Source organism: Anopheles funestus, chromosome X (genome assembly GCF_943734845.2).
Source record: "Anopheles funestus chromosome X, idAnoFuneDA-416_04, whole genome shotgun sequence".
In the NCBI taxonomy this organism is placed as follows: Eukaryota; Metazoa; Arthropoda; class Insecta; order Diptera; family Culicidae; genus Anopheles; species Anopheles funestus.
In genome coordinates, this window is record NC_064597.1 from 10,239,222 (window position 1) to 10,264,137 (window position 24,916).

The 24,916-nt window shown below is 39.9% G+C and overlaps 3 protein-coding genes across 10 annotated transcripts; 1 reads left to right on the plus strand and 2 right to left on the minus strand.

Moving 5' to 3' along the window:
* Positions 1-487: 487 nt before the first annotated feature.
* Positions 488-5,933, minus strand: LOC125763401 (uncharacterized). 2 transcript variants are annotated; one of them, XM_049426582.1, is made up of 4 exons: positions 5,320-5,933; positions 4,973-5,156; positions 2,917-3,167; positions 488-2,795 (listed from the first exon to the last, which is right to left on the minus strand). In XM_049426582.1, exons 3-4 carry the CDS (start codon positions 3,147-3,149, stop codon positions 1,769-1,771), a joined length of 1,260 nt encoding a protein of 419 aa, XP_049282539.1. In that variant the 5' UTR covers positions 3,150-3,167; positions 4,973-5,156; positions 5,320-5,933; the 3' UTR covers positions 488-1,768. The 2 variants fall into 2 exon arrangements, with proteins under 2 accessions (XP_049282539.1, XP_049282528.1); XM_049426571.1 differs by having other exon boundaries at positions 4,973-5,933.
* A 1,561-nt stretch (positions 5,934-7,494) lies between these two features.
* On the minus strand, positions 7,495-10,620 carry LOC125763380 (uncharacterized). The gene is made up of 4 exons (XM_049426500.1): positions 10,204-10,620; positions 9,770-10,064; positions 9,077-9,678; positions 7,495-8,992 (listed from the first exon to the last, which is right to left on the minus strand). Exons 2-4 carry the CDS (start codon positions 10,045-10,047, stop codon positions 7,974-7,976), a joined length of 1,899 nt encoding a protein of 632 aa, XP_049282457.1. The 5' UTR covers positions 10,048-10,064; positions 10,204-10,620; the 3' UTR covers positions 7,495-7,973.
* Positions 10,621-11,258: 638 nt separating this feature from the next.
* Positions 11,259-19,253, plus strand: LOC125763346 (uncharacterized). 7 transcript variants are annotated; one of them, XM_049426441.1, is made up of 8 exons: positions 11,259-11,389; positions 12,003-12,261; positions 12,358-12,456; positions 12,548-12,642; positions 13,138-15,150; positions 15,215-15,411; positions 16,852-16,956; positions 17,024-19,253. In XM_049426441.1, the coding sequence occupies exons 3-8, from the start codon at positions 12,417-12,419 to the stop codon at positions 17,082-17,084; spliced, it is 2,511 nt and encodes an 836-aa protein (XP_049282398.1). In that variant the 5' UTR covers positions 11,259-11,389; positions 12,003-12,261; positions 12,358-12,416; the 3' UTR covers positions 17,085-19,253. The 7 variants fall into 7 exon arrangements, with proteins under 7 accessions (XP_049282398.1, XP_049282341.1, XP_049282350.1 ...); XM_049426384.1 differs by having other exon boundaries at positions 12,003-12,456; XM_049426393.1 differs by having other exon boundaries at positions 11,262-11,426; positions 12,003-12,456.
* Positions 19,254-24,916: the final 5,663 nt, after the last annotated feature.

Below are 24,916 nucleotides of genomic sequence, written 5' to 3' on the forward strand. Positions count from 1 at the left end.
AATGAACGAAAGTCGAAATAAAAAGAAAATAAAATAAAATAAAAAAAATCACATACAAACAAACCGTTGTTCGAGTATTAATTATTTTGTTGATTCTTTCACGTAAGGGTAAGTCGATAATATTTAGCAACCGTTCCGACAGAGCTAATATTATATATTTTTTTATTTGTAATTAAATATTTATTTATTTTATTAAAAAGCTTTTTTAAGCAATGCTCTTTCATTATTTTCAATGATAAATGTGCCCCAGCTTAAAGCTGCATAATCCAGAAAAAGTAGGTAATTTCATCATCAGAAATAACTAGAGAGCATCCAATAAAATATCGATAAAAACATTGAGAAATTATTTTTAATACGTTTCAAATTTATATTTAATAAATATAGTTTCTGAATATTTGTCCTTCATTCTTTAATTTTGTTATTTATTTGCGTAAAACATAAAGGATCATTCATCTATTACGCATGATCCCTTTAATGATCCCCTCAAATTATTAATTAAATTGCTCCTGCATTTTCTTTCGCAAATGTCCGCGTGATGCTGGTGTTGCAGAATCATTTTTCGATCCGAAAACGCTGACGGCTTAAAAATCAAAAATGATTTCTCGACACCAAGAGAGCATCCACGGAAGAAGGTAACCTATTCGAATGGATTGGAAATAATCCGCATGAAAGAGATAATTATCCGCCACATGCGGGAGAGAGACCGCTAAATGAGGCACTAAGCTGGAGAAATGGTAGCGATAACTCCTCCCCCTTTGCAGGATGGTCTCTTGCTGTTTGCAGAATAGAGGGGAACTAATCCGCATGAAAGAGAGAATAATCTGCCACATGCGGGAGAGAGATCGCTAAATGAGGCACTAAGCAGGGGGGAGTGATAACACCTTTTACCTGCTTTGAAGGATGCTCTCTTGGTGTTGAGAAACTACCGATCACCCATACTACTTCATCTCGGCTAGAAGATTACTCCGTAGGTGTAAAAGCATCATCTTTCTTAGTATTGAAGAATCAGTTTTCTGCAACACCAAGAGAGCATCCATGGTAGAAGGTAACCTATTCGGATGGACGGGAAATTAGCCGCATGAAAGAGAGAGAGTTATCCGCCACATGCGGGAGGGAGATCGCTAAATGACGCACTAAGCTGGCGAAATGGTAGTGATAACACCTGTACCTCCTTTGTAGGATGCTCTCTTGGTGTTGCAGAATTATTTTTCGATATTTTAAAACCGTCGCAGAAAGTGACCGGCTTTAACGGTTTGAAATAACAAAAGAGAGGTAATTTAAAAATGCGGGAAAGGAATCGTTGTATGCAGTTCTAAGCTTTACATTCAATAAAACATATTTATGAACAGCTTGTGTAAACCAGCAGCATCTGTAAATATCTTAGAAATATAGTAAATCTATAAAAAAAACCCCAACTAAATTAATGTTCTGTTTTATTAGCAATATAAATCTACAATTCTAAAGTGTGGTCGTTCGCAATACCGACGTACACTGGATAATTTGTTAATTGAAAGCCATCCTGCGATCCTTCTTTGAAGTTGACCCTTTTCGACACATCTATATTACTAATGCTACAATCAATCGCAATCATAAATAGCTTATCTCACAGCAGATGGAATGATGTGTTAATTATATTATTGTCATCGATATAATACTGTTACGATCGACATCTTTGTGACATCCTTTGGTCATGGCTTTACAGGTCTATGGCCTGATGTAGTTAATAACTAATAACTTACAATATAATAACTAATAATAACATAATAACTTATTCATTTTCTTGGGACTCTTCCACAACTACTAAGGCGTTTAGTAGTTCCCTAGCGGTTGGGCGGATGGGATCGAATCGTTCGGTACAAACGTAAAATATCTGAAACAATAATTCATACTCTTTCCCCAACATGCTTGGAAGTAGTGGTCTTGTACCAAGAGCCGCATAGTTCAGACAGTCAGGTAGCTCCGCAGGTCTTGGTTCCGTTTGGGTAGCCTTTGCAACTTTTCCGTCAGTCGATGTCGATTGTTCCTTTTTCTTATCGAGAGCCAACTTCATTATGGATTGTATGTCTCTGTTTTCCTTTGTACGCGAAGATGGCGACGGCTTTGCATTTGTTCGATTCTTTTCCTTTTGAATCACTCTAGGCTTCGGTGGGGGACAATATGGTGCAGTTGACATGCGTGCTACTGATCGCGGTTTGTTTCTTGTTTGCGCTCTGTACAAAGCAGCCCGTTCTTTGTTATAAAAGTCGACCGTTTTCAGCAACTCCTCCGTTTCTAGTATGCCGGTGTCCTTGATGCCCGGAAACGTGTGAGGCGGCATGCAGGCTAACATTTCATACACCACCATTCCGAGCGAAAATATATCCACCTTGCAATTCAAGAAAATATATCCTGTGCCAGTACTTAAAGCTTCCGGTGCAGACCATAGACCAATCCCGATGTTTCGTGCTTCGTCTGGATTGAAGCCACGCTCGTAATTACCGCTGGAGTTTACTATTTTGGACTTGGCGCCATATCCAGACAGCATTGCCACTTCGAAATCATTTTCTATTAAGATGTTGAAAGATTTCACATCGCCATGAATCAGTCGGAGCTTTTCCTGATTGAATTTAAGTGCGTGCAACATCATAACGACAACTTTCAACGCTTTTGCAGGTTCCAGTGGCCCTTGTTGGTTCCGATATCGCTCCGACAACACGTCTGCCAGCGTGCGGGGCCAATGTAGTTTTATCATTCGTAAACGACATATTTCGCCCATCAGCAAAGCTGGCGGAAATGGGCTTAAGTGCGTCAAGTGCCTGTATAGCAAAATAGGAAAAATATTTTTAAGCATTTTCAGCCACGTAGAATCATGTAATATTTATAACAAAAACGTCTACTTTCTTTTCTTTTTTTTTAATTTTTCACTGTGTTACTTACCGCAAAACATCGAGTTCTTCTTCCACCAGTTCACGAATAGCCCGTTGGTGATCAACGCGTTTGCACAAATTTTTCAAATCCCATGGGGAGCTAGCAGTTGTCGATCTAGGACGATTAATTGTGCCCAGCGTAATCTGTGCTTTCCAGCCCAGCACCGAACGTAATTTCGAGTGTATCTCCATAGTTACGATATCCGTGCAATTGATTGGATTCGAAACTAATTGCCCGGCCATCTTTCTTCGTCTTGGTCGCTGTAATACAATTGAAACACACATTAATGATGATGTAATTTTAGATAATCATCGATATTTTGAGTTAATTATGAAGAATGGTTCGATAGTACAGTGGTGCACACGGTAGCAACAGGTGCAAAGCCTTTCCGAAGCCGGCTTCCCATACGATGGGCTAACAATCAACCCATGGCGGAACCACATAAAGAAAACCGAAAATTGAATGTGCAATACCTTTTAAGAGAATCTAATAATGGGAAGATAACACAAACCAAGGGAAATAGTTAATTTCTTACCACCACACTATGTACACAAAACACGACTTGTTACTGCTTTAGGGATTAGAGAGCAAATGAAAGACAGACTAGAGTACAAATGGAAACTGATTTCAACGCAAACGGGCTGCTGAGATGAAAATTTAACCGTTCCCAGCAATCAATTTTCCATATAAATCTTGTCAGATTTTGCCAAGATTGCTGGAAGGTTGAGAAATGTCAAGCTGCGTAAACCAATCGATGAAATATTTCACCATTTGTATAATGTTTTCTTAAATATTTTCTATGCAATAAAGATAATTTTAATGCGATGCGTAATTTATTAAATTATCTCAGACTGTCATCGATTGCTGGCAGTGCGAACAGGCGATGGCATGTAACATACGTGCCTATAAAATCATAACTCGTATATGTGTAATGATATATAAATGTAGAACATGCAGTACCTTATTGTAAACATCTTGGTTGAATGAAATATTTCATCACAACTTCAAGTGAACGTTATTTGTAGATGAAACTGTACAAAAATTAAATTGTTTCCTAATTTAAGAATTAATTAAATATTTTTCTAAACCTTTGTTTTAATCATACAGAATAGCCGTACGATAAAAAAATATTAATTAATATTGTTTCTCAACCGAGTACGCGCGGTATAAGGCAAAAGGTACAAAGGAGGAAATGCCTTATTGAAAATTGTACATTTCAGCCCCTTGAAGCTAATACGGCTAAATGCCGTAGTAATTAAATATAATTAAATATTATTTCTCAACATTTCCATAACCAAACAAAAAAAAAATGGCTTTAATATGAATTGCATATATATCAATTAGCATTATTTAATGACATTACTACATGAAAATAAATTTGTTAGTTATTTTAATCATTAGTTTAAATATTAATATTCATTAAATTAAATTAAATTCTTCAAATTATAAAAAAAATGTTGCTATCCTATGTGTGTATGTCATCAGTTACTTTATTTAATTAAAACAACAGTAGTTTTAACACGTACAACCTTCGATTTTCCTTCGAGGCGTGTCCAGATACATGCATGAGAAACAGAATTTCATTGATGGCAAATCCATTTTTCAGCAGCGAGCGGTTGTGGTATTAAATTATGCACACCGATTGCAAAAAAAAAGTAAGGAAAAGAAAAAACAAAAGGCAATAATTAAGCTTCACTTAAATTTCTTCTGCCTTAAATTTTCATTTAATTCCCTATGATTCTGTCTTTAAATTAATAAAGACACCGGCTTCATATACATTCAGCCACATCATTCAGGTATCGTTCCACAATTAATACCAATAGATAGTCACCGTGTGCTGTGTCTCATCAGGTTAACAAAATGGTTAGAATGTTAATATAAAGCCAATAAATGTTTAACCTTTAACCTGTACATATATATAAATATCGGGGTTCTACGGTTAGTTTGCAAAAATTATGTTAGCAACTACAAATTGGAACGTTAAGAAACATGCTAGACTGTAAACAAAGCTTCTACTGTTAATATGATTCTACACCCTACAGCAATGTTTTTCTTTTTTGCTTACCAAGCTTAATTCAAGTTTCCTGTTCAATGCAATTCAATGGAGTTTACTGCCGTGATCTAGTCGATGTGATCGAGGTTAAGCACAAAATCAGACAGCAGAAACATATAGCACTCTGGAATGCGAATTACGATTCGAACATCATTTCCTGTTTCCATATTTCGATATGCTTGGCTTCCCTGGTAGGCTACAGAAAGATACAAAATGCTGTCATTTGCAACATTCATCAATAGGCTTACTCATCGGCTTTCCGCACTAGTTGGAATTTTTCAGAAATTACACATATTGCAGAAAGGGGTTGGTGCTACCTTCGTTCGTCCGGTGTTAACCTAACTTCGTGAAAAACGTACCTGATTCAGCAGCAAAACTTTGATGGCAGACGGTGAAGGAAACTTTACCAACCACACCCTTACAAATGGAGGAAATGGAATTAAATATATTTTACTGTAACAAAACGCAGCACTATTCAAAGTGAAACTCTCTGTTCGAAGCCGGAATGCGTTATGAATAATCCTTTTGATTTGACAGCTCTTCCCTATTGACAGCACTGAGGCTATGTTCTTCTACTGCGAGCTTCTGCATACAACAATCATTGCGATGTTTTAATTTTAGTTTGTTTTGAATAAATTTATACGATATTTGTATTGTATGTGCAAGACAAATATATTATCAATATAATATATAACAAATTATATTTTTAATTTAAATAATATGAGAAAAGATTTTTTTCTTTTCAAATGACAAACAATGACGCAAAGCTTTATTCCACAAAACAGTCAAGTAAAAATAACCAAGCATTACGTAGAAATTTACTTTGATTCCTAAGATTTAATTGTTGTACTGTTTTTTTCTATTTTTATTCTAACCAACAATTAAAGCAAAGTCAATGCATTTCTGGAAAAAAGTTAAAATGCTTCTGCTTCTGCAGTGCGACACTGTGGGTCGTTCAGCAAAAGAAAAAAAAACATCGCCAACACCAAAATTATGAAGCTGAAATTAAAAACACAATGTATAATGTAATCTGTTGTAAAAAAAAGGAATGTTAAGAAAATGTTATCCAACATTCTTGAATCCTCGTGATAATCCTTTTTTTCCTCGCAGAAACCAATTTGCTTGTAAAACATTTGACAGCACTGTAATTGTCATCATTCATCCTGAATTCCTGGGAAAAGGAAAACAATGGAATGGGCTGTAAATTACACCGGAAGAATGTACATATCCGGTGACTTTTTTGTGTGAGAATATGTTTTTTAACAATGCAAAACGGACGTCTTTTTATATTCGTCAATGAATTATTGGAGTCTTAAAAATCATCTCTGTAACGTTGCGTGCCCTTTTTCACGGCACAAGACGCACACTTCGATTGTAATGTAATTTATGGTTTCAGGGTACTAGTTTTAGATCGTTTACATTCTAATAAACCTTCTCAACATTTGCATTTTGGCTGTCCAGTCGTTTATGTTCTTCTAGCAATTGATATTTCAAGCGATAACAATCTAATCGAGCGAATAGTTTGCGTGCGTTTGCCATAGAACGCAACGTAATTTGCTTGCAAATAACATTAAACCGATTCACTTCGATCATCAACCATTTGCTGTCGCTTATGTTACAAATAGGCTACAAGCAACCAATCTCTCACATCTGCGATAATTTCTTACTTCCAATGAATTCCTTCCAACAATGTCCGGCACCGAAACAAACAAACAATTAATATTCGTACATCCGTCGTATCATTCGTTGAGGAACGAGCTAGGTGATGCAGAAAAGGGATATCTTTGTACAGAGAGATGTGGATAGTGATGTAGCATTGTTCTGTGAAAACAAGACTACAATTAGGGGACAAATGAGCGTCAAATAAGCAAATAGAAACACAGTTTCTCAGTAGCGAAGGGAAGTGCACAAGCAAACAAGCAAAAACGGATATATTACAGCAATGAACCTTCACTTTGCTGGATTTGTAATTAGCAGAAAACAAATACCAAAAAAAAATACGCCCAAAAACCGGAAAATATAAAGTAACAGATACGTTACGCGTTACTCCCGCGATTCGGGGAGAGCCAAAATAGGGTATATTTCATCGTAATGCTTCTTCCACACTCTAGGGGAAGATTTGTTTGTTGTTTCTTTTTTATTTTACATAAACCATGTTAATCTATACTTCCGCTTCCGCTTCACAAACACGCACACACACACACACTACTAACTAAATGCATTTTGTTTTGAAGATTCTTTGCATATATACGCAAAATACGTGTGGGTGGTGTTTGTGTTAATTTTTGTAAGTGTGTTGAAGCAGTTGAAACATCTGCATGGCCTGCCCCCGGGTGTTACCTTTATATACATTATTAAGATGTATCTTGTTGTTCTGTCCCTTAACTTTCTTAAAAGTTAAAACGCGTCTCACAGAGATCGAACAGTTTCAGGACATTGTCGCGCCTTACTAGCCTAACTCGAAACGTTTTCTTTTATGCATTTCGTGTACCGGCGGTTTGCATCAATCTTTTTTTTTTGTTTGCAAAACCAAAAAAAAAACTCCATTTTACGGGGTTTTCTATCCTTAAAACGGTAACAGCGAATCGCAAGTCAATTTTCTGGTCTTGCCTTGCCCGTGGGGAGGGGTGGGTTTTAGCAAACAAAAGTCTTGTAGTTTGTTGTGGGGCGAGGAAAAGGAAAAATCGGGCCTAACCATAGTTATATACAATAAAAGTTATCTTTCATGTGTATATGAATTACGTATGAAAAGAAAAAAAAATAAAGTTTAGCGGCCAGAGTTAAGCTTCCTCTAGCGGCCCCTCCTCTCTCTCTTCTCTTCTATTCAATATAAATAATTAGAATTAATTTATAAAAGAAAAAATCCGATACAACCCCCCCTCTACACATCTCCTCTCGCAATGCGCTCATCTAATGAAGGATAATGTTATAAAAAACAATGTTGAATGTTGCAGCACGTTTTAAGAGCTGGGGTTGATCTCGTTGAATGGATGATTGAAGCAAGGCGCTTCTTCTACGGTTGCGCTTCCTTCGTTGTGTTCTGCTCCCGATAGGCTGTTAGAATTTGCGCAGCGGACGGGCGCAAGCTATGGTTTTTGGTCGTGCAGATGAAAAACATTTCCAGCAGCTTCTCGTACTCCTTGCCGAACACTAGGTCGCCCGGTAAGGGGGGACGCGTCCCCAAGCAACCGTAGTTCAGAAAGATACCGTCCTCCATATCGGACCCATCCTCCTCCTCGTTGTACGGCATCTCCTCATCCATCCCGTCCTCGTAGAAATCGTCCTCGGTCGCTTCGTAAAAATCATCATCCGGCGCATCGGAATACTGTTCCTCCTCGTCGGTGTCGAAATCATTCACACCACTTTCCGAACTGTCCACCTCGTACGATTTGATCGGGTTATCATTTTCCTCGTCCGAGCTGTCAAACACCGTAACGATTTCGGGCGCGATGTTCAGATTTTTTGCACGCACCGGTACAACGCTGTCGGCGGCAGTTTCCGTCACCTTTGCACCAGCATTACCACCATCGGTATCGGTGGAACTTTCTACCTTCGGTGGTGTTTCTTCCGTTGCGTTTGCCGCGTTGGTGGTGACAGCAACCGGTACGGCGTCTTTTACTTCCGCCGATAGCTCCTGTTCGCTTGTTTCGCTTTTCTTTACCGGCGATACGTGAGCTTTTTCAACATCGTTGCTTTCTTTTGCCGTGGAATTATTTTCCTTCTCAACCGCGACTTCATTGTCTTTTACCACTGCCGCATCTTTCTCTGTCGGGTCGTCTGTTTTCACAATCGGATTATTATCATTTTCGATTGGTTTGTTCTCCTTGCCAACGGAATCTTTCTCCAAACGATCGTTCCCTTTTGCCGGTGATTCACCTTTGGCTGAATCCTCCTCGTCCAGCAGATCGATGATCTCCTCATTTACATACTTTGGCTTTTTCATACCATACGCTACTGGTGATATTTGGCGCTTGCGTATGAACATAATACCGGCATTCTTCTTTCTGGCCAATGCTGGCAATTTACGTCCAACTGCGTGTTGAGAGAGAAAGGGTGAAAAATAAAATAAAAATAAAATAATTTTCCTTCATTAAAATAAATGTCAAACTTTCTTACCTGTTTTGCGATCGGCACACTTCTCATCGCTCTCGCTATCCTTCACCTCCATGTTGCGCACCTTGTTCGAGTTGTGCATCCGCTGCAACTCTTTCGGTGCGGCGATCACAAAATCCATTATGCCCGGAAACGTATGCGGCGGCATACAGGCTAACATTTCGAATACGACCAACCCGAACGAAAAGATATCTACCTTCGCAGTGATACTTTCATCGTTTTCCAACGCTTCCGGTGCGGACCATAAACCGATCCCGATAGTATCGGTGCCCCGCTCCAACGTTCCGTCCGGGGATATTTTTTTCGCCATCGGACCAAATCCACATAGTTTAATTGTATCAAATGTTTCATCGACCAGTATGTTGAATGATTTTAAGTCGCCATGCACCATGTGCGCCTTCGTATGGAGATAGTCGAGTGCACCGAGTGCTGCCAGTGAAACCTTTTCCGCTTTGGAAGCTTCCAATGGTCCTAGCTGTGCGCTGTATCGAGCAGATAATATTTCGGCTAGCGACTGTGAACAATATTCCATCGCAAGGTGTTGTTTGTATAGGTTTAATTTTTCCATTGGCATTGCCGCAACAATGTTGGGAAAATTAAAATTTCTAAAATACAACAAAATAAAAGAAAGCATTGTAACGCGAGTGTGTAAACTGTATCAGAAAGAAGGAAGGAAATAATGTTTCCACCACTTACTGTACGATTTGGGCTTCCTGTTCGAGCAATTTGCGATAGAAATGCTGTACCGAGAATTCGAGCCGTTTGCAGAGGTTGCGGATTTTCCATGGCGATTTCGTTGTTTCGGTCGGTGCCGGGCGTCGTATGCGATGCAGCACAATGTCCGACATATGACCGAGCGTGCATAAAAAGGGTGAGCTCGGTATTTCATCCTTCGTGATCGGTGCGGTACAGTTCATGGGATTCCGGATGATGACAGCATCTGCTGATGGATTGTTTTCGCTTCCTGCTTCCATCTTGGCTTCCCGGTAGGCTAGTTGAGAAAAAAGGGTACAAAGGGAAAAGGTATGTGGCGTCATTAACACATACATAATCATGCGTACGCATACGAACGCACGATTGGTTAAACAAACTAATTTACATGGTTGTAATACAGCAATAATATTACTTACCACCAAAACAACCTTTATCAAAGCTTTAAGGGAAGCCACCACAAAACCAAGGAGCAAACAATAACCTCACTTAACAGCTGCAGAATTTCCGATTATCTGGAATACTGTACAACGCAAGCTTGCGCGCGCACACACACATACACACACACACACACACGCACACTGTCTCACCCAAACAATACGGCACGAGGTCACCAGACGAGGATTGAAGTGTTTTTTTAAAACGATTTGTACGCCACGAAACCAACGCTAATGTACGCCAATACAATGAATTTTACGCGTTTTCACAACTCGAAATGTGCTGGTTATATACGCCACAGAAAACAGTAAAGAGCAGTTCGCTTGCTTCGATTCACATTGAAAAAAAGATACGACCGTCACTCTCCAAAGTACCGAAGCAAAAGGAACGCTTTTGGCGCCGGTTTTGTTATGAAAATTTCACTGACAGAACTTAGGCTGTGGTCTATACGCTTGCATTTTAACAATTTGGAAACTTTTGTTTTTTTTTTAATTTGGTTTTTTTTTTTAATAATTGATACAGAACATGATATGTGCAAGTAGTTTGTATATGTAAAATAATATTAAAATGTTGTGTTTGATTAATAATATGAAAAAAAAAATTTAATGACAAACTATCGTTTGGCGCAAACCTTTTCACCTCAAATATTTCAGTAAAAATTGCAGAAAATACGGAGAAAATTATGTTAATTTCTTTAAATACTATAGCTGCAGTGCGTAATTTTGTTGTATTTTTAATTTAACAAATAATTTAAGCTTAGCCAATAAATTTCTGGAAAGGGTAAAATGCTTTGAGCCTATAGTGCGATACTGTTTCACCGAAAAAACATCGCCAACGCCGAAATTATGAAGCCGACGCAAAAAGCAAAAAAGTTGCAGAAAGAGTTGTTGATGAAATGTTTTTGAACATCCTTAAATGTTTATTCACTCGTTATAATCCTCTTTTTCTAAAAAAAATCCTGCATAAACAGTAAAATTTATCAAAAACAACATTGTGCTGTCATTTGCTGTCATATATTTGACAGCTCGTTGACATGTCGGTCCCAATTCTGGGAAATGGAAAGGCTTGTTGAGGGAGGGTGTGTGTGTGTGAGTTTGTATGGGCTGTGGTTTTTTACGTTTTTCTGTACTTTTGAGTAAAATAGAAAATAGTGTTTAAATCATCATAGTAAGTTTTGTTTAGCAGAGAAGAAGACGGAAATACGGTAGACGTTTGTATTATTCCTATAGTCTTGTTAAAGCACACCGTTTGTTTGCCCCATCTCAATGCGCAGCAGCTGCTGCAGGTGAAAATAAAGGTTAGCACCGCATACCATTATTGTCCACATCCGGGATGCATTTTGCTATGGAAGGAAATAGAAGGAAAAATTTCTAAACCAATATCTTTTTCTTGAGGGAAGAACCACGGAATGTGGGTAACAGGACCTAACTTCTAGGCAGCTGGTAGAAAAAGAGATGAACAAAAGACTAAACAAACGCGCCCGCGACACCGTTGCGATGTGAAGGCATTTTTTCATATTCGTATATGCATCTTTCCGTTCTATAGAATAATTTCTACGGTATTGGAGTGAATGCAATTGTGCATTGCCAAATGCGGTGCAGTTGTTCAGCGTACGTTCTTGCACGTGTGTGCCCTTTTCGAGACACTCCTTGCATTTTGTCTGTTTCACATTCAACATGTCCGTGTAAACTGTTTTAGAGCATTAAAATTTTTATAAACCACCTCAACCATTCTTTTATTTGCTTCCTATTTTACATATGAATCGATTGCGCTTCCACAGTATTCGTTTGTGTGTAGGTTTGTTGTAGGAATCACGAGGAATGTTCCACCGATGGTAATCGATTCTAGTGTGCAGTGTATTTGTGTAACTGTACGTGTGTGTTTGTGTGGAATTATATGTTTTACAAAGAGTAACGCAATTCCTACGGGTTTTATGAAACCGATTAACTCCGATCATCGCACCGTTGCTGTCGTTTGTGTTGCAAACAGCTCAATCCACGTCCCGTCCATCAGTCTACGATCAATTCCTACATCCGGTGGTAACACCTTCTTCCAATCAATCGAATCAATTCCAACGACACGATCCGGCAACGAAAGAAAACGGATTGAATGATCGTACATCGTATCATCCATAGACGCTAGAACACCGAAGGATCCGGTACCGATCAGAAGCTAACAACCGGTACGTGACACGATGTGGAAGTGTCACAAATGTGGCAAACCAGTCTTTTTTGGTAAGGAATACACGGAACAGTAACGTGCGTAGATACCTTCCTTGTGCAGTATTTAATTGGGTTTTTGCTTGTAACTTTTCTTACCTTCCAGCGGAACGCAAACAATCGCTCGGCTACGATTGGCATCCGGAATGTTTGCGGTGTGAGGAGTGTGGCAAGCGGCTTAACCCTGGACAGCATGCTGAAGTGAGTACAGCACGATTGCAAACGTGAAATATAATAGAAATTGCAATGAATATCATGTTAGTCATCAAAAATCAATCCTTTTAAATATATTCGTATTCGTTATAATTCGCGAATAATGCCGCAAGGTGTTTCCAACTATTGCTATCATGATATCATACTGCACAAAGCCCTTTGGCTTACTTTCGTAAATGAAAGAGGGTAAGAGAGGATGAAACCACTGATACAGTTTATCCCCAGGGTGACGAACGTGCAAACGACTAAAGTAATAAGCAAATACCGAGAGAAGACTATCTTCTGTTTTCTAGTGTTTGTTTTATTCTACTTTTTATGTTGTAAATAACACCTTCTTCATTCTACGCGCACGATATAGGAGTGTTTGCTTACTTGAATCATAATTTATTTGAAGAATCTTTCGTCTTTAGACGAATTTATTTTCGTGAAGAAATATCGATTTAAATTAATTTGCGTGTGTGATCTTTTTGTTGTCATTTTTAGCACAAAGGTGTACCGTACTGTCATGTGCCGTGCTATGGTGCTTTGTTTGGACCGCAGCTTTTCGGGCACGGTACGCGGGTGGAATCGCACAAGAGCTTCGGCCAGCCGGATCAAAAGAAGCAGGCCATCCAGCGTTCACCGGCGGGTCCGACAGTGCCGCGGGGCCACCTTGAGTCGAAGCTTAAATGTTATAATCAATTCCACAATAATAAGAGCATGGAGATAAGGAGCCGTGAGGTAAATGGGCGGCTGGTGCTGGAGGGTGCGTTGCGTATATACTGGGGAGTTCAGGGTATGATCCATCTGAAGGAAGACGACGACCAGCGTACGGTGGTGACGGTGCGGAAGCGTAATTCGTACCGGCAAAGTACTCCCGTATCGTTGGCCCATGCTGCCGGTGTGACGAGCGACGATGGTGACGAGGGTGATGAGAAGGAAAACAGACCGATCGGTTCGGATCAACAGGCGGGGCGTGGTGGGGCAGGTGTTATGGGTATCAGTACATCGAGTTTAACGGAACCGGCCGATAGCAATAACGACACGACTACCATCTCCGAAAGCATCTCGTACGATACGCTCAGTCTGTCATCGGAGCTGAACTCCAACTTTGACTCCAAACCGGCCTCGTCGAGTGAATCCTCTAAGGAGGTATCACCGAGTCATGCCGGTAGCAAGTACGTCACATTACCACCGAAGCTAGACGTCAAACAACTCGACTGGGACGAAATCGACGAGCTGCTGCAGGTGGAACGGAAGCTGGACGAGAGTGAAAAGCTTTACCGGACGATGCCGTCCCCGTTGGCATCGGTTGGGGCTGGGCCCGGTTCCGGCTCCGGTGATCGTAGCATCGCAAGTGAAAGCATCACCGATACGGATTATAAAACGCTCACACCTAACACGGCAACGGGCGGTTCTGGTGGTTCGGGTGATTCCGGTGACAGTGACCGTACGACGACCGGTGGACCGGATACGTCCACAAGCGTTACCAGCACCGGTACGAGCGTAACGACGAACGGGGACGATGATTTTCGTACGCCGGAAGCGACGCTACGGTCGCAAGATTTTGAAGCATTCAAGATGCAAATTAGTCGCGAGTTTATCAACAGTACGGCCGAGATGGGCACAACGGACGGTACGCTGAAGCTTAATCAACCGATCGATCCGGCACGGATTAATGACTCGTTGAAGCTGTACAACGATGGCGTTATGAATCGAAGCCTTTCGGATGAGCAGTGCCGGAATGCAATGTTTTCTCTACCGGCGGGCAATATTACGGGTTCATTCCACGTCGAGTCCGGTGGTAATGAAGAAGATGAAACGACTTTGCGTCATCCGGCGAATGGCATTTATGCGACGCCTAACCACATCCGCCAATCGTCGAACGATAGTCCGAAGAAACGGATACATCTGCAGCGGCCACATCCGACCACCGACGCACCGTCTTCGGAAGCGACGACAAACGGCGGTGGCGTAACGTCACCCGGCACCGACACGGACAGCTGGACAGCGGATCGTGGTTTGCTGCGCTCCAAATCCCAGGGCAACCATTACTCGGGCAATAGCTTGATGGATAGTGACGGCGAGGAGGAAAGTGGCGGGACCGGGTCGGAAACGCTTAAACCTTCCGACAAGCCACCCGCATCGATACACATCCGCATGGATTGTTACGATGAGCTGGAGAGTCCATCGTCGGCAAGGGGCATCACTTCGTCGGAGGATGGCGATATGACGGCGGTAACAACGACCACAGTAACGACGACGACACTGCCGTCGGAGTACAGTACCAGCATCAGCGGTCATCCCGTAACGGACGATGGTGTCGTACTGCGGAAACCACCGAAAACTGGTTCCACCGCGATCAAGCGCCGGTCGGGCAACAGACGGTCCCGCACCAAGCTGAAGCGTCGCTGCTCGATCAACGGACATTTTTACAATCGTGAAACGTCTTTCTTCACACCACCGTACGGTTCGCAGATGAACGTATGGGTGACGTCACTTGTCAATACGCAGGAGGTAAGCTTACCAGTCGAAAGCGCGTTTACTTCAGCACATTAATTAACGAACACATTTCCCACAGGTAATCAATCTACTGTTGGAAAAGTATAAAGTTGAATCGAAGGCGGAAAATTTTGCACTGTTTATCGTGCGCGATAATGGCGAGCAGAAGAAGCTAAAAGACGATGATTATCCGCTCGTAACGCGGGTCATACTTGGCCCACACGAGGATATTGCCAAGCTGTTCCTCATGGACGGTCAGCAAACGCAAGAAATCAGGTAAGCATAAGTTTTATTATTTATGTTATTAGAAGCGAACCATATTCGAATGAAGGATTAGGATTAGAGGACGATTGTTTAGAATTTTTTTAATTTTTTTTTATTGCAAACATTCGACTGTTTTATGTGATTATTACTGTTTTTGGTCTTTTATTTGTGTTCCATTATAATCCATGAAAACAAACTTAACATACAATCGTACATTGGCTGCTGCTGCTATTCTTTCAAATACAATTGTATATGGTAGCGATAAATAGTGCTTCATTTTCCTATTTAAATGCTATCAATAGTTTGTATTTTATTTAACACTAGAACTACCGGTCATTTTGACTGGCTTCATTTTTATTATATTATTTTTTGGGGTTAAACAATCCTAAGGTACTTAAAACAAGAGTTTTACATATACTGTAGAACGTCGATTATCCGGGGTGCTCGGGATCGGTTAATCGATTTCCGCCGGTTAATCGAATTCCACGGATAATAGTCCCTTAAATATCAAAGCCATTTATATATCTACATAAAGCGTATATAGTATCTCTATACTATACTATGGTGGTCCTTTTGATGCTAAAAATGATTCTGGATTAAGCAAATTATTATCAAATAACAATTAAAATTTAGAACGTAAAATAAAATCATTTCAAATATATAATTTTTGACGATTTTAATAATTTTAACCAACCTGACATCAGTACAAATGTTCAGCACGGTTGATAAGCTGTCATTTTTCGGCTTTTCGATTTTTTTTCGGATTTTCGGTTAATCCGCCTCCGGATAATCGACGTTCTACTGTAGTACGATCTTCAATAAATAATAAAATATACTCCAAGTCTTCGAACTAAAAAAAATCATGAATGAAAAACGCTTAAAATGCTTGGTAGTTCTAGTGTCAAAAGAATTAATTAACCGTCATGTCTACGACCGCATACCCGGGTATGTTTTACATTTTCAAACTTCAATAACTTTTTCCAGAAAAAAGATATCCTACTGATTTTTTTTGTATCTGTAGCAAATTTAATCCTCTTATAGAATACATTTTTAGTTTATTTTTATGTTAACCGCAAATATTTTTTTTCGTGATTTTCTTTTCATACCCCTCAAGTCTACGACCGGCATACCGGTATTTACAAAAAGTCGAAAAAAGCATTAATAAACAAGTCAGAAAAAATCCAATTATTTGCCAAAACAAAGAAAACTAATGTATGTAGCTGTGTACGAAATTAAAAAAATTAATATTCAATACAGCCTGAATTATTACAGTTTTAAGACGAAAAAGTTCCTCTCGCCATACAAAATGTATGGCATACCCGGGTATGCCGGTCGTAGACTTGAGGGTGTTAATTTGGTCGTAGACATTACGGTTAAATAGATTTATAATCTAAAAATCTATTTCATGAGTAAATTTGTGTAATGTTTTATCACCTTTTTCTGTGAGTGTAGTAGCGAAGTTGCACAGTTTCTGAACCTGTCCATTCCGGAGTGTCGTGCTATCTTGGAACGGTTTCACGAGGAGGAGCAACGTGAGTTGCATCGAATACGGTTCAAGTAAGCAAACGCGTGTTTGTTGCTGTCGCAATCGGGGTTTTAATCGCAGTTGTCTTTATATTTTTAGATTTGCTGAGCTGCGGAAACGCATCATACAGCGTATGGAATCGCTGAAAGTCAGGCTGTAGAGAAGAATGTACACAAAGAAACAAACACAAGAACACATCATCGGGAGGGCTGCAAACAGCGCTCCTAGATATATACATGCATGTAAAGGATTATCTTTTCCGCCCCCCTTCCTTTCGCTGTACGTAAGTCAAGATGTTCGAAGAAATTCATTCGCGACACACACACACACACAAAACAAGCAATCAAATCGAATAGTAACCATACTTGTTGATGTTTATTGTTAAGCTAGGGCACACCCGAAGAGGCCTTCAAACGGGAAGGAAGTAAAAGTACATGGCATAAGTGTGTTGCAATCTTTAATCACTAGCGCTCTTAAAAGCAAAAAAAAAAGGAAAATCAGCTCACTGTATAGTTTGTTTTTCTTTGTTTCCCTACCCCTCCCCCATCATGTATTCAAAGATATTGTTGCGTTTAAAATTTGCATTATAAAAAAACACACACACGCGCGCGGTCAACTTGCATCGCATGGTGTAGTCATTTTTTTAACGATAGAAGTAAAAGTAGAAAAAAACAAAACTAGTACTCGAATTCGTAGGTAATGGTATCGGGATTTGTGTAAAGCAAAAAAAAAAAGGTTAGAATATCAAAACTGCCAAACTTGATTGAGGTATTTTATAATAAGCGGTAGCAACGCAGGTAGCATACGATTAGAAATTAGCGTGAACGCTCGAACGCTCCAAAACTCACCAATTTTTTGTCTCAAGCAAACGGGTACAGAGCAATTGACGAAGAAAGAAAAACAAATGGAGGATTGATAGCAAAACCCAAGGAACAAAAAGAAAAACAATCACGGAAAAATTAGAATTGAGAGGTGTGTGATACATGTGCAGATATCATAAAACACAAACACACACACACGATTAAAAAAAACTCAATCATTATTGTGTATAGCAGTAGGGCGGTAGGAGAAGGAAAAAAAACTCATAACTTTTACACAATCAAAACCTCAACATATTTATCTCACGAAAACTCAAAACAGCTTTAACGCCTGTGAACAATGTGCTCCAATAACTGAGAACGTACTGAAACTGTGACGTTTTATCTCAAGCGGTAAACGATCTAGCGTAGAATGTAACGTACGAAATGTAACGCTGTAATGTAATGTTCTACTTGTAACACCCGACTGATAGTCCAGGTGCTTCCCTTTCCCCCCTTTAGCTCATTAGCATAATGTGCCCCTTCTCCGTATCTAAGCCTCGCCCTTGTACGGGTGCAGAGACAACATGAACATTTTGAAACATCATACAAAAAAAAGGAATCAATACGTGCGGTTTGTCTAATTTAAATGTTTGTTCTTTTTTTGTTGGTTCAATTGTGTATATTTTTTTGTTTTTTTTAGGCTTTTATATTCTAAAACATTAATCATTAAAAATCATACAATAATAGAACCTTTTCAAACAATGCTTGCGTTAATGTGGTTAATACACAGTATGAAAGTAACATCAAAAAAATATATTATCAATCTTTGCAATGAATATTCCTTATCCCAGTGCTCCATTCATTCGGGAGCGTTTCTGAGAGGCAAATAAAACGGGGTAAATCAATAATCGAACGCATACATATATGCCTAACGTTACACACGGCAGATGGTAAAAGCGCATTAAGTAAGGTGGGGTTAGTGTAAGGACGTACACAATGCCCACGACGATGCTTACTCACTGTTGCTTGAAGAACAAAAGTAACAAATAAAATAGCAAAACAAAAAAAACACACGTGTCTAAGTAAAGTAATCGAAGAAACAAACAAAAACATAAAAAAATAAACAAAACATAATCTCAGGCAGTGATGGAATAACCAAGAGCAAGCTATGATTTTCAACAGGATGAAGTAGATTTTTGTTTTTAATAAAAGAAAAAAAACAAACAAACATAACAATGTAGTAGTGTAAAACAAGTGAAGGATCGATAACTCTCCGGGTGAAACCACAATCCGTGAAAGATGACTACCTTTATTTTCCGGTGCGTTATCGTAAGCTGGTAATCTCTTTCGTTGCTTCGATTTGTGATGGCGAGACGATGTAGAGGGGCAAAACAGCAGTAAGCGAATAATATAAAGCAATTAACAAACAATGTTTCAATGGTATTTTAGTATGTGTTTGTTTTTCTTTTTTCGTGTTAGCATTTTATATATAATAAACAATAACGTTTGTACGTAGTTAGGCAACGAGATTTGAAATGTGTTTTTATTTCTAATTGCTTGATTGTTTGACACTTTTTCATTTGTACCTAATTTTTTGTGAGAGTAAAATTTATTAATTCCATTAAAACAATTTTAGTAATGGACAAAGTAAGTAACATAACGTATCAACAAGCAACAGTTGTCGTGGTAACGGTAATTAGCGTTATTTATACAACGTTGTTACAATATCGAAGTTTAAATTATAACGTTGAGTACTCAATGTACTAGGCTCGTTACTTCTTCTATACTATTGTTCGTAAGTTGTTTCACATTTTTGTTTCACTATTTGCATGCTGTTAGGAATTTTATTATCGATGATTAGGATAGGAGAAAAAAATGTTAAGAAGATAACATTTCAAAACCAATTTTATAACTATAAATATAAAATATTTCGTTGTAGAATTTAATTCGCTTTGCGTTACAGTAACGCACGCATATAAACGACGCGACCTCGTCAAGGACGTTCGGAACAGCTAGAGCGAGAAAAAAACAGAAAGGAAAGCAAGATTGCTAAAATGGAAATGAAACAGAATGGAGCAGATGGTGTTAATGAGCGTTAGAATGTTATTTGCACCACACTAAACTTCATGAAGTGCGAATATCTTTCCTATCTGACCCAGTAATCTTCTCGGTGTACTGTAAAGGAAGCCTGATTGCGGCTACTGTCTGTTTCCTCGTGCCTAAAAGGGCTTGTGTTAGCGTGTGCGACAGCGGGGCAGATTATTTGCAGTTTTGCGGGTTGCTATTTTTGGGCTAAAAATCGGTTTTGCTTTTAAAGAAATTTGCCAATGAAGTTTCCCTTCGGAACACGAACGTGTTTGCTTGTTGCGTTCGAACCATTTCGAACCGTTGGCGCCGTCTGTTGCCCGTCGTTTGTCACACGGCTGACACATATTTACATAAATATTCGCATTCGCAAAACGTTCGCATTTCAGTTGATTGGTCAGCGCAGCGCGTCTTTGGTGCGGGGCGAAAGGGGGAAAAGCAGCATGACCAATGCCTAACCCCGCACGATAAGCAGTGTAACCGGTTTAGCAGCAGACCGGAGGCGAGTGGTACGAAACGGGGGTGCGAGACTTTGTGTTCAACCTCCTTATACGTTCCTTTTCACAAACCTCTATACCGCTCACCTTCCTTATTTCCTTCTCCCGGGTTGGATGTACACCGGGTTTGGCAGATTGTTTTCGGTGTGCAAGGACGCTTGGGATTTGCTGTGTTTTTGCCGATTGCTTTGGACTTTTGTTTTGCTTATGGATGTGTCGAACGTGTGTGTGTGTGTTTGGCGCAAAAAAAGGGTTAAGAAAATAAAGCTAATACCCTCCCACCCCCTCCCCCTTTATCCCCCGTTGCTGCCCGCCCGCAAAACCGTCGGTGGGGAAGACTTATGTTGTCAGCTCTGGAGTGCGTGATGGGTGTGACTACGGTCAGTTGTAGGTTTAATCCGTACGAGGCGATTACCCCGTAGTAAAGGTGGCTGGTACTGAGGTGAGCTAATTAGTGAAAACCGTTACCGGATTAGTGTCGTATGGGCGTCTCGAATGAAGGTTTATTTTGGGACACCTTTAACCTTGTTATGTTTCGACACATGTACAACGTAACATTCGTTTCCGAACATAGATATTCACACGGCGAGTCGCTATACTCGTTCTACCCCCTTTCAAAGTCAATACTGACGGTTTATCCTACCTGTACTAATCAGCAGGCTATTAGATCTTGCCTAAGAAAACAAACAAGGAGCTCAGTAATTAAGGCTTTTTCTTCTGTTTCATGTCTAATATGCCGAATTTCGTGAAATATTGAATTTTATTCGGAGATCTGATAAGTAGTAAAGATTGATTAGCTTATTAGATTAGCTCAGGTTGCAGTGTCTAGTATGTCAACACTTTTGACCGAAGACATGTAACATTTTGAACGACTTTAAAGATGTGATCAAGTTACCAATGAGCTTCACTAAAGTGAGGTTTGAGCAGGAGAGAGACGAGCTTTTGAGTCTTGGGTTTTGGTTTAAACAGATCTAATCTCTCTTTAGCACCTCTCCGGTCTGGAGGGAGAACAGTTTTCAGAAGGAAACCTTTCTTCCCCCGATAGCTGTTCCGCCTAGGGCCTCTAAGGGGCTGGATCTGCCACTTGGCGTTAGAATTCGTATCCTTAGACATGTTAAAACTAGCATTCCTATACCTTGGTGGAGTCTTCCGAAGTACAGGAGTTTGCGAAAATCTAAATATTATTCAGTATAATACACCTCCTCATATATCTACCTTGGTTGAGAAGATCGCAAAGATCTCGAGACTGATGGGCTGATGGATGATGCTCTGCTTCCCAGTCGAGCTGGTCTTTGAAGACTGAACTCCAAACTTCAAGACTGGACCTCTTCTCAGGGAAATTCCTAAAGATCTCGCGTTTCAGTTGGTTATACACGTCGTCCACAGATAGACTTCCTATTATGTCTTACTAGTTCCACTACTAGGAAGAACAACAATAAAGAGGTTCTAGGCCTTTTGGGTTGAGTTTTTGAGCACTCGTCTTCAATATTTTCCAATAGCTAGAAAATACAATTTTCTAAAAAAGTATATCAAAAAACCGCATAAAGAAGTAAACTGTAATTGAACCTCAAAAAGCTTATGATCTCATCCACATTAAATGGGAACTGTAACCGAAACGATCACTCTCGCATTCGGTTCGGGAAACATAACTGCTTTTTTTTTGGGAGAAAGAATACAACAGATCTACATCCATTTACTCACCAACAACCATTACAACTCATTGCGCATTGCTGTCACGTAACTGCTGCTGGTCTCTGCCCAACCAAAAAGGGCTCTAGGTGATGTGACGAAAACACACACACACACACAGATCGCATCGGTCCCTTAACTTCCCCTTCACCGCGTAAACCGGTTCCCGTACGGTTCGGGAACGTTAAAAGTGAAAGCCCTTTTTCAGCAGAGTTCCATATTGGTTGGGCGATTGCCGTTTTTGCGTTTTTCTTCCTTTTTTTCACCTGGAATGTATCCGAGCAACACCCGGCAGCTGGCATAAACAGTACGCTTGAAAAGCGTAGTGACCCTGCAGATGTGAGATGTGGTTTTTTAAACGATGGCTGGTGGTGGGGGTGGATGAACTGCGCAGAACGTTTCAAACTGCGCTCTGTGAGTCCGGCTCGACTAAAAGTGTTTTGAAACGAGTTCAGTTTCGTACATGTTGGGATATGACTGAATGTGGCAGGGGTTACATTACTTCATTTTATTTTAATAGCTTATTATGAAGTAATCTTGATCTTGAAGGAAGATATATTAAATTATAACATATTTTCTGGTCTTTTGAAGAAGTTCTTGTTGGAAAGTATCTCCTAACTACTGCTATAGGCTAAGACTAAGAAATAGCCCAAAGTCTCCAAAAACCTACACAACTTACTTTAAAATGGTATGCAAAACTTACTCCCAATTGTCCGCAGAATGTAAACCCTGCACCAGAATCAAGACACAGCGGCTGGAACGAAGCGTTCCAAAAGCTCGGCGAATCAACCCGTCGCCATCGTCCAGCGTGGGCGTATCGGTTTGTACAATGGGAGATTCAGACGACCACGAACCACCGAGGTGAAGTGAAGACCGAGGGAACTCTGTCCAGACACACCATCTACACTACCTCCATTTACACCTAATATCCTCACCGTACCGTACGTAACCTGCAAAATACCGGTTCTCGGTGGAGTTACTTCGTCGTCGCTCGCCGCCATCGGGAGGCACGTGAGGTGTGGTGCGGAGGTTTCGATTTTGGGCGTTTGTCCTATTCATAGTTCTATTAAATTCACGCTTTATGCTGATGTGCGATACAACACAAAACAAAAAAAAAACGAAACATAACATGGCACACGTACACACGTATGCACGTATTAAATAATGTAGCCAAAAAGGAGCAACGGAGCACGGAAACCGGTTCATAAGTAGCGTCTCCGTTTGCTGTTTTGAGACACTGAAAATGTGTTGACGCGATATTTGAAGTGTGTGTATGTGTCAAAGGGATAAGGGCAGTAGCAAATGCACATCTTAGAATTAATGACAATCTTTTAATTCCTATTCTTCGCACACATTAATCAAGAAAACACAGGGAATGTATTAGGTTTCTAATCTCAGTATTCTTATCAGAATCCTGAGAGACGAAGACTTGGACAATGATATTGGAGAAAAGAGTCGTCATTAGAACGATCTCTATCAGCTGTACTCACTTGCTAGAGTTCGATGAACTGATCACGTTACGAGTTTGTCCATAAGGATTTACAGAACTCGAGTGAATGGCATTAAAACAGATCTCAAGAATGAAGATATTATATATCTTAAACATTGAGGAGTTTATAAAACACTCCTACAATAATTACCCTGCAACTGTCACAACCTCTCTTTACCTCTCCTGACAACTGGAAGTGCCTTGGAAATAAATCACCAAAATCGTTGATGAAACTCGTTTGTGTAACCATTTTGTTGTAGCACATTAAGATGACACCCTCCGGGTACGGTATGTCAACTTTCTTATTGCTGTAGATACGTACCGATTTGTAATCGGACCAGCCCGATATCCATTCTCCTACCCGTCGAAACACCCACGCTACGCCATTTGCTGCGTCTGAAATTCGAATGAGAAAAAAAAATGGCTACAATGTCTGCGACGATGACTTTGTTCGATTTCTGAAACATTCTGCGCCCCGGGTCGTTTGGTCGGATGTATTATCGTAGTTGGGGTTTTTTGCAACACACACACACACACAAAAACAGATGCTTAAAGCTATCATTTCACCCACGCGATAGGACAGCAGAGGCCTGTAAGCCATGGTGATTTGAGCCGAATGTCAAGGTTTGCAGGGGTTTAGTTAACAAGCTGTATGCTGAATACTGCATCGGTTAATGGGATTTAGGATGGAACGAATAGATTTGGTTTAATTACAAGTCTCTTCATGCAAGAAGCTTATTTTTTAAACTAATATCTTAAAACCCTAACCCACACAGGTTATCAAGAAAAGTATTTAGAGTTCTTAAAAGGCCTTTTCCGGCTCTAGAGAATCTCTTGTTCATTATGAAGTCAATTAGTCTTCTTAAATGATATGATTTTTTTTTTGGGAATATATTTAATGATTCAAACCACGATATGATTCTTTTCGTTTTGAATCTTTCCAATAAAGAAGCTTTTTCATAATCTTGAGGTTGGGGTATGAGATGGGAGTTATCCTCAAAGTTATCCTCAATGGGAGTTATATAGAAAAAAATGATGGCCGAAAGGAGTGAGTGAGTCAGTATGATTCTTTCATGAGTTATTTGAGTGATTCACGATTTAAATCTCTGTGAATGAGTTACATTGCAAATGAGTTACTTTGTGGAGATTCAAAGTAACTCACTCATGAGAAAGAATTTAATTCACTCATTCCAACTCACTCACTGTGCATCTCGCTACTTATTCCGACCGACCGGTGGAGTTGCTCCAAACAGAAATAAATTAATACATTAAAATAAAACCTAGTAAACCCTGCATCACTAGCTAACACACTGCTTCCTAGCCATTTGTGAACACGGCTCATCAAAACCCATTCAACTGCAATGTGACTGCTGAACTGCGACAGTTTCGGTGCGACGTCCGCAGCAAAGAAACTTCTTACAGCCATACCTCA